This window comes from Taudactylus pleione, unplaced genomic scaffold, assembly GCF_031769625.1.
Source record: "Taudactylus pleione unplaced genomic scaffold, aTauple2 ptg001254l, whole genome shotgun sequence".
Lineage (NCBI taxonomy): Eukaryota > Metazoa > Chordata > Amphibia > Anura > Myobatrachidae > Taudactylus > Taudactylus pleione.
Genome location: NW_028285654.1, coordinates 52,855 through 71,387, shown reverse-complemented (window position 1 = coordinate 71,387; position 18,533 = coordinate 52,855). Strand labels below are relative to the sequence as shown.

The window sequence follows — 18,533 nt, the reverse complement described above, 5'->3', positions numbered from 1 at the left end:
GGTGGCAGCGGAAATATGCAAATACTAGGTTCAGCCTTCCCTTTGTGTACTAGCGTGCACCAGAATGTGCAAGCCCCAAAACGCACACCTTCACAGCCCGGGCACGGTGTAACCACGCTGGTGGTTCTGGACAATCCACCATCGGTACACCATCAATAAATGCACCAGCCTATGTGGCGGTGTCTCCGGAACTGAGAATGCAGCCGCTTTCACTGACACGCCCACAATGAGACCGCCTTTTTGGCGCTTGCATCAAGCAGCCGCTCAAAAACGTCCATGGTTTTGCATCTCTAGTTCTGATACCAGCTGTCTCGTACGCAACAGTGGATTTATGCATTCTCTCAGGGTAACACATGCGCTCTAGGGATTTTAAAATATATATTATATAATATTAGTAGCAAATGTCAGCATTGTGCAGTTAGCGTCCATCTTTGAATCAAGCTCTATAGCACTTTTAATGTGTCTTCATTTACCAAACAGCCTGACCAAATGTACAAGTAGTGTGATATAAACAACCTCTGTCCAGGCATTGCTCCAATTAATTCACAAGAATATCGTCTATAGATCAACCCACTTATACAAATCATTCAATGAAAAGTTTATAGTTGAATTAAATGATTCTACACAAAGTATAAAATTGTTGCAGGACTTTTACCTCTGGTGTTTAGAACAAAGTGCCTGAGTGTGGTCCTCTAGGCGGATGATATGAGTCACTTATCCTCTGTACCGGAGGTTTTACTTTATCAAAGGGGAATTGGGGGTTAAAAACTAAACGTTTGGAAGTAATACTTTGTATATGGGACTGGCTAGGGGTACTACTCTCATATAGGGATAATTAAAATGATCAACTGCTGGAATATTGGACATGTCAGTAACCCCCAGGTTACTCAGTATATCCGGGTAAATCAAGCTGCCAGGACCAGTGAAGCCTTATCCAAGGACACAGCCACTGGCGTCGGTATGCGCAGAAAATGGGGCCGACACCTTTTTCTGTAACGCTCCCCGTCACTGCGACCAGATCTGCACGTCTGCAGCGCGGCTCCTGCACACGGGCACAAATCTGCAAACATCTGAGATCACATTTCTGTATATCTCTGAATTAGGCCCAAGTATCAGTGATATAACACTATACTGTACGCCCCTCTATTTGTTGGAATCGTCCAATAAAGATAAAAACTCCTATTAGACATCTTAACAATAGCAGATTTCCCACTAGGCTCATGAGGCACTTGCCTAGGGGTGACACCTGCTGGGGGCGGCACACCAGCATTTTACCCTCCCTGCATCACAGCTGCTGATCATTTCAGCCGGGTGTGTCGCTGGTGGCAATTTGCATGCATGTGGTGCGGGAGAGGTTGGAGCTAGCTGTCCAATAACTGGCTGCCAGGAGGCTTCAGTTTCGGGACTGGCCAGCCCCAGACATTTATGAAGAGGGAAAAGTCTGAACCGGCAGTGACACTATCATGATGTCTATGCAAAGCCGCCCGTTACTGCTGCTGGGCGGCTTTGCAGCTATACTTAACTGCTTGTGGCCACCGAGGGCAGTTGTGAAGTGTGGGCATTAATGGTGTGCCTAAGAGCGGCCTGAGCTCTATATCCGCCTCTGTGTCTGAATTCCAGATTGTTTAGGACACTGAAGCTGCTGTGCTGGGTATTAGCTAGAGCAGTGTATGGGACTATCTGAGAGGTTTTCCCAGCTGCTTCTCAATCCAGAACTAAGGTTTGCATAATCCTCATCTGGTCACTGAGCCACGACTTCCATTATGCTGACCTTACGTGGCCTTGGTCTGAAGGCAATGATTACACACACTGTAAATTACACACATTGGCAGACGAACTGATTGAACGATTATGTAGTTAAATTCTGACTCAAGGTTCGCTCTCTGCATCAGATTTATCGGTCAGGTCTCAGCGCAGGTTATAAAGAGGTTGCACCTGTCGCATGTGCCCCAGGGTCTCCTTTATGCATAGAAATGGCCGCTGAGCTCTGGGGGTTCGATTGTAAATATGAATGCATGACGGACTCTTTTTTATTTATTTTTTCCTTTGTTTTAGCAGAGCCACAATGGAGAAGCACTTTGAAATTAATTATAACCACGAGTCAAATGGAAACCTTAATAATGTATAAGATTATGTCCATGGATGTGGACTGCATTACTAATGGTGAATAATGTACTTACATGCCACTGAGTCAGACTATCTGATGAGATGATTCATTTAACTCAGAGACTGACTCTCCACTAAGAGACACTGGGCCAGATTTACTAAAGCTTCTAAAACAGACAGGCAGTGGTGTTACTAATAGCAACCAGAGTCTGTCTATCACATTCCAGAACGCAATGGGGAGCTCTTAGCAAATATCTTATTGGTTGCTCTGGTAACACCACTATTTTTAGAGGCTTTAGTTGATCTACCCTACTGACTCCCGCCCAGCAAAGTGTGGATGAGCACAACACAGAGTGGACATGGATTGCTACAATGAGCTTAATACAATTTGCACAAAGGTTAATTGGCCAAAATTCTCGCCCTTGGGATGGTTAGGGGTGTAGGACCTGTCTGTACTGCTGATTATCCTACAAAATTCTATATTTTCAAAAGGATTTATTTCAGCGTCACTATTGATACAGTGGAGGTTCTGGATGAAGTGGATGCGCCGTGTGCGCTTAGACGGCCCGCCCAGTACGCACGGTGTACCTTCTGCACTCAGGAACGCTTAGCTAAAACTAGATGTGCACCTGCGTGTGTAGGGAGGTGGTAACTCTGCAAAAGCGCAGAAGACATGAGAACAGTAAAAGAAACAACATTTCAGTGGGTTCAACTTCCTCATTGTTCTGATTATATAGTGTTTGGTTTACTCTGATGTCAGATTAATCATGAGAGTTTGGGGCTGGTTTTTTTTTGTGCGAGTGAAGCTACAGATGTAGTGCACGGAGGATAGATGTATGTGGACACAAGTTGACGTGTGAGCACTGTGTGGCTTGGTAGCACTGAGAGTCTTTTCCCTTAAAATGCATCTTATTCACAAAGTGATACGAATACTAAGGGATATATTTACTAAAGTGCAGGTTTTTAGAAGTTTAGATGTTGCCCCTAGCAACCAATCAGATTCTACTTAACATTATCTAGCACTTTCTAGAAGATAACAGCTAGAATCTGTTTGGCTGCTATGAACAACATCTCCACTTCTAAAAACCTGCACTTTAGTAAATATAACCATGCCGCATATCATTCAGTCAGCAGAAGCTGCTGGCACAGGGGGTATAACTATGTGCGACGTAGCATTTCTCGTGCAGATACACCTGAGTTCGCACACAGAATATAGACATGCCGTATCTCATTTCATCAGCAGAAGCTGCCTGTGCGTCCTAATCACATAGCTTTTGCGAAAAAGATACATTTTAAGGGAAAAGGTTGCACTATAAGACGCTCAGCACTACCGTGTCACGGCTAGAAGGGCTGCTTAATGTACAAGGACACATCTGTATTTTTACATTGGGCAAAGCACAGAACATATTCCATTAACACTAGAAGATGAGACCCCGTCTCTGCCAGCTCAGAAACTACAAATGAAAGTCCCTCTGCAGAATGGAAAGTGCCGCGTTCCTCTCCCTAATTATTGTTATTATTAGTCATTCCCGTCCCTTCATCTCACTTCAGTAATCTCACGCCGCAAAGTCTGATGCTTCACTGAGACAGGCTGCTCTAGAGTTTGTAAGGAGGCCACCGCACTCCCCCAAATCTCCCCACTGGCCTATACACCTTCACAAGTGCTGCTACATTGCTCCACGCCCCCATGCGCTGACGAAATCTAAACGCACCTGTGCAAATAAAGGCACCCAGTGCCGCGTGGGAGAAATGTGCGCTCCACCCCAACCATTTTGCATTCCCTAAATAAGGTGCACTGTTTTTCCATTTTAAAAGGATTTCCCCTGCCCCCCATAAAATGAGCTCTCGCTCACAAAAGGTTCCTCTTCTGTACGCCATTAGAGCTCCGATGTTTTAGGCAATATTGCTGTTCTACGGTACACAATAAACACCATTCCTTATTCAAAAACAGGAATGGTTCACAAAAGCCTTACATTTACAGCTCACATGTACTTATTGTGCTGCGAGAAACAGCATGGAAAAGTTATGGGTAACATTGCAGACATTTTGCTAAGGATGATATGGTGCACTGCATGTTTAGAACTGCAGGTGGCGCTGTTATGCACTGAAGACAGGCAATAATCAAGCCCTTTTAATACATCATAGGACACAGCACCCCCTTTAGGTCATGGCATCCCATTATACCATACATTTCACACATATGACATTTCAGCGACAACGTTTAGAGGTACATAAATTCTTACTAAACCCTTGAAATACTTCAGACAAATCAATTTACCATTGAACAGCACTGACATTGGAAAGCAGATGTGGAGAACAGACATATTTAGGACGGGAAGCTGGACACCAGTGACTCATCTGTCTATCATATCCAAAGCTGACTGTCTGAGGTGATTTAAAGCAGAGTTTCTCAACCTGGGGCATACATATCCCCCATTCATATCTGACAGAAGCAATGAAAACTTTAATACCTATTTATTATAAATACAAAAAACAGCAACGTGTATTGTACAGAAATGTGTAAATATAAAGATTCCTCTGGAGATGCAGATTTGCATCATTTTTTGGGGGGTATGTAATAGAAAAATTGTTGAGAAACGCTGATTTAAAAAAAAAAAGTATGCAGGAAAAAAACAAAACAAATTAAACATTTTAAAATACTTTTAAAAAGTTACAAAATAAAATGGCACAAATCGGTGAGCACTTGAATCTTTCATTCCCGGCAAACCATACCACTTTTAAACTTCATTTATTTTCAACTGGATAGTGTTTTTTTGGGTGATTGAATACAGTGCCCATCAAATCTTTTGCTTTAAAGAAGGGACACAAAGCCCTGAGAGTTGTACGTGAAAATCCCCGTCATCCCTATGTTTTGGGTCTATTCCAGTCTTATAGCGCGAGGCGACTTCAGACGACATGCAAGACGCCCGGCTGGTTTCCTGTTGTACAGCATTGAGAGCTGAAATTTCTTCAGCGAGTATAAAGTGTCTGCAAGATATAAAAAAGAAAAGAAAACAATGCACGTCATTAACTTCTCTATTTGATTTTTAAAACTGACATCTTTCCCTCCCGCTGGGGTGTGGAGAGCACCGTCAGAGTCTGTGGTCTTCCCATTGGCAGTGGTTACTGCCACAGTGCTCGTTAGCGGATAAAAAGCTGATGCACGGCTATTTTGTAGTGTGCGCTGATGTAGTACCGGCCGGGGTAGCTCCGGCACAATATGGAGGTTAGAAAGATGATAAGTATCATGTAACTACTCCTTATTCTACTGATGTGCCCCAAAATGCATATACATATTCGTTTTTCAGCTCCTACCATGTCGGACTCACGAAGCAAAACCGAGTTGCCGTTTTAGTATCTTTAGGATTACTATACCGGATGCGCTTATCTTCTTCGGCTAAACATAGTTTGGAGTTTGTGGTCGTTACAGCTGCTGTAGTTGCTTTTGGGTTTTGTTTGTTTTTGGCAGTCATTTATGGCACAGTAAACGTTTCCACCAATGAAGATTACAGAGCTCCACTTCATTATAAAGTCTGCATAAGGCACATGTCTCAGGAACTCCTCGGAAGTGACCGACCATCAACGTTTGTTGGGTTTTTTTCGGTTTCACACCTGGACAAGGATTTAACCCTTTTTGTGCCGGAGGGGGGAAGACAACACGCTGCATCCTCGCCCCCCTCCGACACAGAAGGGGTCAAGGGTTACTGCTGAGTCAAAGTACAGACCAGCTTTGGGCTCCAGGATGGAAGAGAAATGTCTTTACTCTGGCCCACATTGCAGCCCGCAGGTTTGCCGCGACATGACACAGCGATGGTCCTCAGCTTTGCCCCGTTAGTTTTGCTCTTCAAGTAACGCTTTGTTCTCGTGCTCCTCATCTTTGGTTTCACAGGGCACTGAGCCATTCTCGATGATTGTGTGCTGGATGAAGTCAGATAGAGTCGCTGTGTCAGAGGTGGACATCCGGTCAGGCTCGTCATCCTTCTTCTCCTCGTCCACCGAGTATTTTCTGAAGTTCTCATAGATTTTCCGTACGTCCTCTGGAAGGTTCTTTTTCAAGTCCTTGTTTTTCCTCTTTGTTAGCCTCAGGGAGTGGGACCCAAGCTTGTTGATGATGTTGTCTTCTGAGAGGCCTTGTCCATGCAAATTGCTGAACTGTTCTGCCCCCTTCAGTCTTAGATTGTTGGGCTTGTTGTTTATGCTCTCCTGGGATGAAGCCTTAAATCGCCCGTTCTCCAGCTCTGCAAATACTGAGCGTTTCTCCGGGGAGAGCATGTCAAGAGAGTGAGCTCTCTGGTCAAGCCCAAGTCGCCTGCGCTCCATGCTCCTAATTGTGGCTGCTCGTTGGAGTTTGTCATGGATCTCCACGCTCAGCCTCCTTCGTGTCTCCCTAAATTCGGCGGTCACATTTGCTTTCCACTCTGCGGCATGAGCCTTGATTTCTCCAACCTAAAGATGAAGAATGAGGATACAATCAGTACTCGAGTTACATGTACTTGTAATGCAATATACCCTTTGCATATTTTCTAAAGTACAATAATTGTAATTTAGAAAAAGGTTTAACACCATATGTTGTAATAGAAATAATTGAATCCTATAGGTACTGTAAACCATCAATGAACCCTTGTCAGGTGACTGTGTTCCGCAGGGGTTAAAATAATTCTGAAAGCCGGGGAATTCCGCACACAATGCATTAAATTATTATCTTGCTTCTCACAATCAGATAGAAACACAAATGACTTAGCCATAGGCTGCAGAACAGGCGCCTGAAAGACCTGCAGCATCTCAGATCTTATAGAGTATGCACTTATCCATTCACTCTGCTGAATAAATCATATCCTTAAAACATGGCCAAACACTGTTTTAGTTAGTGCATGTCATTATTGTGCTACATTCTCAATTTGAATAGAAAAGTAATCTCAAATATGTATCTGTATATATTATTATTATTAGTGAAATGTAAAGTGAACTAAACTAAAACTCATCCAAAAGTAGAATACATTATTTAGAATATAGTGTCACATATACAGTAACTGCAGTGCTCACTGCTTCACTCCCAGTATACAGTATAGTTATAATGCAAACAGGCTAAAACGGTTAAATCGTGTCAATCTCTTCATTCTCATTATATGAATAATATTTGCCAAAAAATAGCCTTCTAGTAAAATGTATAATAATGAATATAAAAGTAAAAATGTTTCTGAACCAATAAAACATATGTAGTAACATTGAATAAACACCCTAAAAACAACAAAGACAATAAAAAAAAAACACTTATACATACATTTTTTTTATATATTTTTGCATTTTAAGGTTTATTATTTGTCAAATATATTCTTCATATTAAGAGACTTAGGGGGAGATGTATGAAGGGGCGTTATGGAGTTTAGTGATATCATGTTATGTGGGCTTATATATTACTTAGATATGTATTAATGTGGGGTTGGTTGTTAAATGACAGGGGGCGCTATTATGGGTGCTACTTTCTACAAGATAGTGCGCTGATGTGCCAGCCAATGTATGACTGCTCAGTAGTACTGTACCGATGTTGCTGCCCCACCACAGCAGTGTCAGCACTGTCCCCGGCTAGTAGCTGCTGGGCTCCAGGCTGTGCGAGGGAGATCTCACGCAGGCCCATTGGAGACGGCCGCGAGGTGAGACACAGCGCATCAGCACTTGGCGCTGTGGGCTCTGGTGGGGATCGCCGGAGGGGGCGTTTTCACTCCCCCACTCTAGCAGACAAGATGTTAATACTTCTCATCGGTACTGCTTCCTGCTTCACCTCAGTAAAGGGGTGCGGCGGGCAGAGCCGTAGTGGCACGATCCATGCCGATATAATACATCTACCCCATAAATTTTTACAAACTTGCATATAAACACTTAAGGTGCATACACACGTAACCATTTTTTGAACGATTTAACGATAACGACATCGTTATTGTTCAATCGTTGAAAAAATCGTTCAGTTTCTGAGTTATAACGAACGATCATCGTTCATGCGCGTTCCCGTTTGTAGTTCATTCTGACTGACCAACTGAACGATTTTCATTAAGGGAAGTTACAAAAATTGTTTGTAGTTCAAAAAAATTCGTTCATTCCACTTTAAAAAAATCTGACCGAAAATCGTTGTGTGTGTATGCAGCTTTATAAACCACTATAGAGACATCCACACGGCCCCCAAATACTCTAAAGTGGTTACATTTGCTTAAATACAATTTCTGGCTGTCATTTCTCCTTTAGTAGTAATTTAACGTTATACAAATCAACCATCTGACATCTATAGTAGCTCCCAGTACTTTGTTCATGTCCTATAACAGTATCCTTCACTGTCCTGCAAATCCGAAGTAGCGTGCAAGGGAAGATCCCGCCCCCTGCGATGGCGCAGATGACATCACAGAACAGCACGGCCGGAGAGGGAAGATCAATGTCATCCCCCGTTCTTGGCCTTTTCCCCTTGCACGGACCTTGGCTCCTTACAGCCCGGCTGTACTACGGGCCTATGTGCCACTTTTTTGTGGATTCTGTACGATTTCTCTGTCATGCACCTCGCATAGTTTGCACACTGCAGATGTAACGCTGAACAGCCGCCATTTCTAAATGAATTGCAGAAGCTTTTCTAATTTTTTTTTTTGCCAATAATATACCACATTATACGCAGAACATTAAGTTCACAGTACGCAACTCGCGGTTGAATCTGCCCCCAGAAGTGAGTAGCGGCACTGAAGAGGTCTGTAAGATGAGAATTAGAGCTGGTTACAGGCTGAGACCAGACGATGGTCAGATATAGGAGAGGGAAGTATATTCATTGCAGATTGGAGATTTATTAGGACTTTAAATTTAGTAGTTGATGTGGGAGATGAGGAAAAGGGGTTTATTAATTAGGGAACAATCAACCAATCTTAGGCAGGTAGTAAAACACTGAGGAGCCTATTCATCATCGAAGGCATAGAAGGCCGTATGACCTCCGATGATGAAGTATTGAACTCGCAGTGGGGGAAGCCTCACACTGGAGCAATTCATCATTGCTCCGGTGAGGGGACAACTGCTCCAAAAAGCAGTTGTCCCCGTAGTTAGTATCACAGCTACTTCTGTAGCTGCATTACTTGCCTGCTCCCCATCGTCCCAGCTACGCATGCGCAAAGCCGCTGGGGAGGTAGTGAGGAGGCAGGGGAGGGATCTGCTCGGATCCTTCTTCGCATCCCCGGGTCTCCTTCCCATAGGAAAGAGCGGGGATCCGGGAACAAGCGGCGTCTGAGGATGGCGCTTGTTCTCGGCAGCGCCAGTTTTCAGAGTTTGCTGAATACCAAGAGGGTCCTCTCGGACCCCTGTTGGTGACTGGCCCGGTAACTTAAATATGCGGAAATTAGCGTTTTCTCATGGTTACCGGGCCATTTATAGTTTGACAAATAGGCCCGAGTCCAATGCTGCAACATCCAGTCTAGGATTCTGCTCCTGGTCCTGGTGCCTATGGCTGTAGTATTGCTTACAGATGTGTGTGAGGGAATATAACAGGGACACATTCTGCATTGGATAATGCTCAGATCTGGGTAATGTGAGGAGATGAGGGTCAGTCATACAGGCGTAGTCTCATCTCGTCCGGTGTAGTGACAAAGACAATGCACTTATATTGTGAGCAGTATTCTGTATAAGTGCTTAGGAAAGGAACCGCACGAGCACCATTGTCAGTATTACTTGTCATTGCATTTGGGCAGTAACTTTGTTTTCCTTATATTGCAAATATGTTTTAAAGATGCAGACAGGGAATCTTTCCTTTTTAGCTATCTCCCTCTAAGACCTCCACGTGTACTGATCTCCACCTCAATGCAGAACGACGTTACAGCGGAAGAGAGATTCAGGGGTGGAAATCGCATTATTTGGCTTGACAGAGGGAGTCGAGGGAATTTGCCAATACCCTATTGTAAGGTCAAGAGTAGTTCAGTCTGGATTTAATGTCTTATATCTTATTCCTGTCATTTGCTTTTTTTTAATCTGTTTATTGTACAGTAAAATATAAAACTGCTGCTAAAATTTCCACCAGCTGTTCCACTCTTGGCATAGGGCAAGCATCAAACTGAGCTATTCAGGTTCCTAAAGTCATTGCAGAAGGGGATTATGGGCCTGATTCAGCAAGGATGGCACTTGCAAAGCTACACACAGGCTATAGACATATGATTTATACACGCAGGCTATAGATATATGATGTATGCAGGAAGGCAGCTTTGCAATGCAATCCTTGCAATAATGCAAATACAGCCCCCTGTATGACACCCCCTGCTGCATTTGCAATCCCAGCACTGCAACGGAGGTTTGTGGACGGTGCCAGGCGGCTGGCCAGCTGAGTTTCCACGACGGCACCTACTAAGCTGGACATGGATGGGAATGGGTATGTAATGCCGGCCGTCGGGATGCCTCCTGTCGAAATACCTGATGGTTGGTATCCCGACAGGAGCTGAGTAAGTATACTTACCCTCCCCCCTTCTCCCTCTAACCATCCCTTCTTGTAGCCTAACCCTAACCCTCCCCACCCCGCACCTAAACCTCCCCGTTACTGCCTAAACCCAAGTCTCCCCCCTTAGTGCCTAACCCTTAGTGCCTATCCCCCCCCCCCCCAAAAAAAAAACACCTAACACTAACCCCGCTATGCTACCTAACCCTAACGCTCCCCCCCTTTCCCCGCGGCTAACAGCTAAGACGCTGTCTTGTCTGTATTCCGGCATCGGGATTAAGATAGGCGTCCATATTTTGACGCCTATCTTAAGTCCCGTGTCGGGCTTCAAACCAGCAGCATGCCGTCCGCCGATCTGCTAACTACATCCCCATGGATGTCTCATCCGGCCAAAGTTTAAGAAGGTCATCATGGCATATTTGCTCCTCTTTTGCTCTTGCTTTTTACGTATCCTGAGATTGGGGTAACCAACCTTTGATTTCCGGAACTGTGGCCAAGGACTTCGTATTTATGCATTGGACCACTGTGCTGATTTGGACCATCGCTAATCGGGATCCTCAATCATTGTTGCCACAAGCTGGTAAAGAATTTTAATTAGCTGGACTATTGTTATCCATTGGACCCTACTTGGTGCAAGAACTGTGCTATCTTCCCCAGTGCCAAGGCTGCTTTCATACATTTCCATATCAGTTTTAGGAGTATGTTTTTATTGCTTGTACCAAACTGTCCTATGATGTTGCACTTATAAATGACAGTTTCTAGCGCTGTTTTCCCATCTTCAACTGCATGTGTATACGAAGGAGACTGTCTCCGAATAACAGCAGCTTGGAGAAATAACTTATAGCAGGGCCCTTTTTTTACTATATCTTTAGTAATTATTTTCTCTACCAGCTTTAGGGTCATAGCTGCTAATAAATTAAGCATCTGGTCTTTCACAGCAACTTCTTATATTACTCAGTGGAAACGTGTACAGTAAACAGATGACTTCACCTTGGGGAGTCGACCGGTTATGGACGCTGACAAGACTAAGCTGGACACCAGGGTAAGACTGCTCCCCCCTGGCATCAAAATTATGTTCTTTTAAAACAAGAGGGTTTCCGGTAATAGCTGTGGATTTCTGATTGAAGGATTCATGGTGTAGTAACTTGGATAAGTCGAACTGGCGCGAGCGACTGAACAGTCCATAGGCTCTTGCAACAAGGGACATTGTGCCCTGGTCTTCTGTGTTCAAAACACATTGACATTGGTACCATCAACTACCAAGTTGGGCATTTGTTGTGGCAGCGATCTTGGAATAACCGCTGGTACTTTGGACCTTTGTTGTAGCGCCATAAACCTGTAAATCATGGCGGCCAGCTCCTCACCGGCTAAGGGTGTCCGACTGCATCACGGACTTCTGCAAACTCTGGTCAAGAATCAGACAGCACCAGATTCAGAGGTGGACGCAGCAGCGACGTCAGACGCAAATGGCCACTGTCTTCAGTCTGAGCCACAGTGCGCATGCCTCCCGATGGTTAGCTCAGAGAGAGGCTAATGTAGTGGGAATTCCTGGAAGATAACAGGAGGGTGTCGCGGTCAGCGACTGTCTTTTTCTGGAGTTGCCCTGATTTTGAAGGACGTGTTTAGAGAGACATTCTGCTCCTCTACAGGGCTGGTGCAGTGTATGATGGTGTAACTGGAGGTGCGCCTTTCTACGCACAGCGACGGATTAGCGAAGCAGCCGATGGACATCTCAGTAGGAAGCCCATGGGTACGTATTCCGGATATGTATGTGAACAATGTTGTTCACAGACATATCAGGTCGGTCCTGCAGCACGCCCGATGTTAATGTATCTGGATGATATATCGGTACTTGTGGCTGTGTGTATGGGCGACCCGCCGACTGCCCATACTCTGGCCACAGGACCCAGAACCCAGTTGAGATGTCAGGTCAGACATACTGAGCGGTCAATTGGTAAGAGTGTATAGCTTACCAAATCGGCCCCTCGGTCGGCACGCATGTACCCAGCATTAGTTTGACTAACAGGAGCACGCTATTTCACGTCTATCAGGTGAAAACTGCGAGCGCTGGAAACATTATTATTTTAATTCCCAATACAGGAAGAATAAAAATATGATCACAACAATTGGGTTGATCTCACAGAATATTAGACATGTCGGTCTTTCATTTAGTGATAATACCCCTTTTATATGAAAGCAAAGGTTTATCATTCGGGACGGGTGTGGATTGAAAAATCTACAGTAAAAAGGTCGACAATGTATAGAGAGACACCAGATGTTAGACAGACAATAGGGACAAAAGGTAGGTGCCTGACCATAGCCATCCCTTCTAGTGCCTAACCCTAACCCTCACGGTAAGTGCCTAACCCTAAAAAAATATTAATATGTGTCAACCAATTCTGCGTCGACCTTTTTGCCCTGTCGACCATTTGTACCTTTTGACCTTCTTACATGTCAACATTTAGTGTGTCAACCTTTTGTTCCTGTCGACCTATTGACTGTCTAACATCTGGTGTCAATCTATACATTATCGACCTTTTTACTGTAGATCTTTAGAGCGGATCCCATCCAGGCCAATGACTGCGGTCCGATCTGACACTCTAAACGCCATGATACCTTTAATAAGAGAAGAATAGTCCTTCCTATCATCTAGAGCAGAGGTTCTCAAACTCGGTCCTCAGGACCCCACACAGTGCATGTATTCCAGGTCTCCTCACAGAATCACTAGTGAAATAATTAGCTCCATCTGGGGATCTTTTAAAAAAGTGCCAGTGAGTAATGCATACACTTGTGCTCCTGCTGGGTGACCTGGAAAACGTGACCTGTGTGGGGTCCTGGGGACTGAGTTTGAGACCACTGATCTAGGGAATGTGGGGAAAAAAACACCTAAACATGGCTTTTGATATTCCAATTAAAGTTTTATGGAACTGTGAGAGTTTAATTATATAATATATGCCATTAAACTCCCATGTGCTAACATCTATGTTGGTAAGACAATGGGAACAGTAATATTGGTGCAATTAGGAATATTTCCTCGCAGATACAATCGTTCTGTATTATTTCTTAGGCTGCGTGCACTGTGGGGCTCAGACACTTATGAGATCGCGCTGCCCAGTAGGGGGTAGATATATACTGTTACTGCAGAGAGAATTGTTCAGAATCACCATAACGATTGTATACACTCTAAGGGGTTAAATTAGGCTATAACATACATTTTTTCCTTTCATTTATTTAATGACTTCCAGGGCCCATGTGAGCTGTATCAGATATAAGGCAGATCATGTAAATTATATTATATTCAGAACATATACTGTATAGTGTCCTTATGGGCATAAGCTATTGCAGACACTGGGAGTTATGTAATGTAATAGGGGACGGTTTCAGTAGCAAACGCAGGATTTCTAGAGAGGGGTTTCCAAATCATACTTGCCAACTCTCCCTCATTGTGCAGGAGACTCCCTGAAATAGTAGCAATCTCCCTGTCTCCCTGAAGAGTCCAGCAATCTCCCTGATTTTACCTTGCCCCCATTATGAAGCTGTTATATTAAAAAAAACAGAGATATATACATTCAAATGGGATCATTAGTATCATTCCTCTGCATTGGTTATAAGGCACAATGATCCCTATGGCTACATGCATTTTCTGTAATGTATCAGTAAGATCTATTTGTTCATGAAAACATACTGACTGCTTTTGGGCCTGTTTACAGTTGGATGCAAGTAATTTTTATGGCACACCTCTCAAATGTAGCAGTACAATCCACTTAACCAACGCGCTCAATTTCTTTCACAATCTCCCTGAAATGCTTTTTCAAAAGTAGGCAAGTATGTTCCAAATGCTTACTATCAGAGTGAGTGTGGCCAGTCCATGAAGAGGGAATAATTAGCACTTATTAAAGCTTGATATGTGTTATTCATATAGTGTATTGTGCATCATAATTCCAGCATATACAGGACCAGTGATCACAGTAACCCATTATATGCGGCAGTAGGACCAGCCATACATAGTGCAGTGTATGTAATACATCAGACATATACAGGACCAGTGATCACAGTAAGACATTATATGCGGCAGTAGGACCAGCCATACATAGTGCAGTGTGTGTATTACATCAGACATACACTGCACTATGTATGGCTGGTCCTGTATATGTAATACATCAGACATATACAGGACCAGTGATCACAGTAAGACATTAGATGTGGCAGTAGGACCATCCTGCCTGAGCTGAGTATTTATTTCCCATGTGGGCGCCATTACAGAGCATGGGAGCAAGTCCAGGAGTCTGGGGGAGCAGCAGGAGAACATAGCACTGTCCTAGTCATATATGTACACATTGGTCTTGTTATGCACTATATTGTGTATTACTGTATTATACGGTATTAATAATTAACCCTATTAGGGGTGCACTGCTATAGACCATTAACAGTGCATGTTTTCCAGATCTCCTAGTTGGTGCAGGGGTGTATTTATTACTGGCTGACAAATGTTATAAGATCCACAGGTGGTGCTAATTATTTCATTTGTGATACCGAGAAGAACCTTCAGCACTAATAACCTTCTATTATATTACTATTTCTATTGTGGTCATGGTGTGTGCTGGGGAGGGGGGTTTCCAGGCAACCGGAACCTCCCCGGCGTTTGTCTATGGATTGCACGGAGCCGTCTGCTTCTTTGTTTTTCTGCGAGATTCCAGCAAAATTGAATCAGTTATAAGTCACAATCTCACAGATAAACAGACGGCTCCGTGAAATTGGCACCTATTACATAACCCCCTCTGCTGGTTCCGTTGCAGTATAACTATGATTATTACAATTAGTCTGATATTATTATTATTATTATTAATATCAATCATACAGTATGTTTAGCAAGGTGCACACTGTTTTTTGGCTGTTCGGTTCGCTAACCCTTTGAGTGTGTGCGCAGCACCTGGGACCGATTTATCGTTTCAAAACCAGTTGGATCGGATGACTGGATTTGATCTGCTGCACGACATTTCTCTGAAGCGATGATCCGCGCACATTCAGCAGGGAGTATGAATTTCCGATCATCTGTCCGACATTTCTGCTGGCAGTTTTAAATATGCACCTTTGTGACAGTCTCAGAACAGATAATCACTTGGATAGGAACGATAAATTACTAGCGTCTGCCCTCGAAATCTGATCTTCTGTATATCGCTTAAGCTGGCCAAGTATTGGGGTGATCCATCGCCCTGATAATTGTAGTGTGTGTGGGCGACCGATGGCTAAAAATCGCTCGGTCGGGGATGCCGGATTGTCCAGCATGCCCGTCTGATGCGATATTTATGAGTTAAAATGTCAGCCACATCGGACAGTGTATGCCCAGCCGCGGCCGACAGACAGACAGACATTTCCTGTGTTCCTTCCCAGGGAAAAGTCTCCTCCCCCGGGGGGCGGAGCGCAGATGTCGGGGCTAATATCTCACGTTGTATGATGCTGACATCTGCGGGCTGGCAGGCATTTTATCTGGACGTTTATACTCAGCTTTAGCGTTAAGGCCCCCATACATCAACAATTGATTGCAGCAATTTGCAATCGATTGTGTATAAAAATCTTTGCAGAATTGCCACAATCGATTGCTACAATCAATTGCTGATGTATGGGGGGCCTTCAGTCACATTGTAACTCTGTGTTGCTGCATTCAGTACACTGGATTTTTATTTTTTTTTAAACGGTTTAAATCATCTTCAAGGTCCATTACATTGTTTATATCCTGCAAAACAGAACTCGTTTGTTCTAACATGTATTATTTACATCTATGTTGGACAATATTGTTCCTCTAAGACCATTCCCCACAGATGCAGCGGCAGTAAGTAGGGGGGATAGCAGTAAGTAGGGGGAATAGCAGTAAGTAGGGGGGATATACTGACAGCAGATCGCTCCCTGTGTAATCACCTTTAAATAACTTCAGCTGCTGCTGTTTGATGCCTCTAAATGAGGTTTCATGTAAAGAGTAAAACCCGCCAGGTGTCTGATCACCGATTTTCCAGGCGATTTGTCCTGATCTGCATCCTCTGACTGTTTCCTTGCTTTGTACAATAAAGTGCAGACAGAGAACAAAGGCTGAAGCTAGGTCCTCACTATGGGGCCCATTTATTATTTCATATTTGCTGTGTATTCCCCGAAAACACACATTTTTGGTGTATACCCACAAAAATGAAGTAACCCCCCGATGGATTATGTAGGGACATCTCTGATATCTGCCGTTGTCCCTCCATATCCGCCATCACCGCTGAAGATGGCGTAAGCTGCTGTAGGCTACGGGCTACATAACTAGTTGGGAGAGGGTCCCACAGGAATGTGTGTGCGCATGTGAGGTCTGTAGACAGCGCATTCGCAGGATCTCCGGCACAGGAGTGTAGTGACTGCTGACGCGGTCACTTCACTACCAGCACATGGCAGGGACGGGCTCCTTACAAAGCCCCTGTCCCTGCTGGTGCATGTAGTTAAATCCCAGCGCTATGATTGCATCCTGCAATATCGCGACCAGATCACATTGCAAATGCGTACATTGACAAATGGGCCCCTATAAGTTATCTGTCCAAACTGGCTGGTTGGAAGGAAAAATCTGGTAATGTGTGGAAGCATGTCCCCTGAAGTTCTCATCAGACTGGGGGCTTGCACAGCTATCCGGGAGCTGCTGGACTGCCCCCAGCCTCATCCAGCACCATGCACGGTACGCATCACCGCTGACACCAAAATAGCAGAGCAGCTCTACACTTGTGTTTCAACCCCTCGGATGGTGTCACCCATTCCGACCCGCACTCCCTGCGCGACGCCACTGATTGGATTAATCCTTACCGGTCAGTAGGCTAATGAGGGGGTTTGTGCCAACGTGCTTGTGCCATCACATTCAGGGCAACGCACATTCCAGGTGAGCAAAACGCCAGTGTGCCCTCCAGTTAAAAGTGGGAGGCGTTTACATGAACAGAATATCAGCCAGACATGCCCCGCCCATCTCTGGCGCATAGTGATAGTGCAGGAGCCTTACTCTATACTGTGTACGATATCACACACATCAGGTACAAATCCTCTGTTGTGTAGTAAGTGTGATCTATACTGTGTATGATATGACACCTCATCACAGACATCACACTTACAAACAGGCACAAATCCTCTGTTGTGTAGTAAGTGTGATGTCTGTGATGAGGTGTCATACTACACAACAGAGGATTTGTACCTGATCTATACTGTGTATGATAAGTGTGATGAGGTGTCATATCGTACACAGTATAGATCACACTTACTACACAACAGAGGATTTGTGCCTGTTTGTATCTGGTAAAAATGGAAATACACAGTATAGATCAATCTTATAAAGAACAATTTATTAGCCTAATTATCGGCTGAGCTTACGGACGTATTTATAAATGGTGCAGCAAATAAATATTAATACAATACTGACCTAATAGAGTGTGTATGTTACCGTATATGTTTTTATTATAGATTTGTATATGTATGTTTAGTAATAAATAGTTATTGTAGTGTAATGGTGCGTACACACTGGGCGATTAAAGTGGACGACTGAACGATAACGATATCGTTATCGTTCAGTCGTCCACTTCATCTTTTTTGTGTTAAAAATGGACGATAAACGATGACGACGACGCGCGTTCCCGCGGGTCGTTCGTCATCCTCGTTCATCGGGCTGACATGCAGGCCAACCTGACGACCTCGTCAGGTTGCTGCATGTCAGGGAATGGGTGAGAGAGCCCGGCGCTGAACGATATCTCTAATGATATCGTTCAGCGGCTGTGCTCAATGTCATGAACGACATTGAGCACAGCCTGCCGGGGACACACTACACGATATCGCTCAGGGAGCATATCGTCTAGTGTGTATGCACCTTAAGAGAAGCCTCCTGCAGTTACTATCCACAAGCAGACAGAACAGTGTCCCTCCCACCTGCCGTGGCCACGACGTTACTGCATTATGTGACTTGGCGTCTGTATGTGGCTGGAAG

General features: G+C 44.3%; 1 protein-coding gene across 1 annotated transcript in view; it reads right to left on the bottom strand.

The window, feature by feature from the left end:
• Positions 1–3,190: 3,190 nt before the first annotated feature.
• Positions 3,191–18,533, bottom strand: part of KCNK10 (potassium two pore domain channel subfamily K member 10) — a 64,004-nt gene continuing 48,661 nt past the window's right edge. Inside the window, exon 7 of the mRNA XM_088462513.1 lies at positions 3,191–6,552. Coding sequence (XP_088318639.1) covers positions 5,938–6,552 — 615 coding nt within the window. The 3' untranslated portion in view covers positions 3,191–5,937. The remainder of the gene's footprint in view (positions 6,553–18,533) is intronic.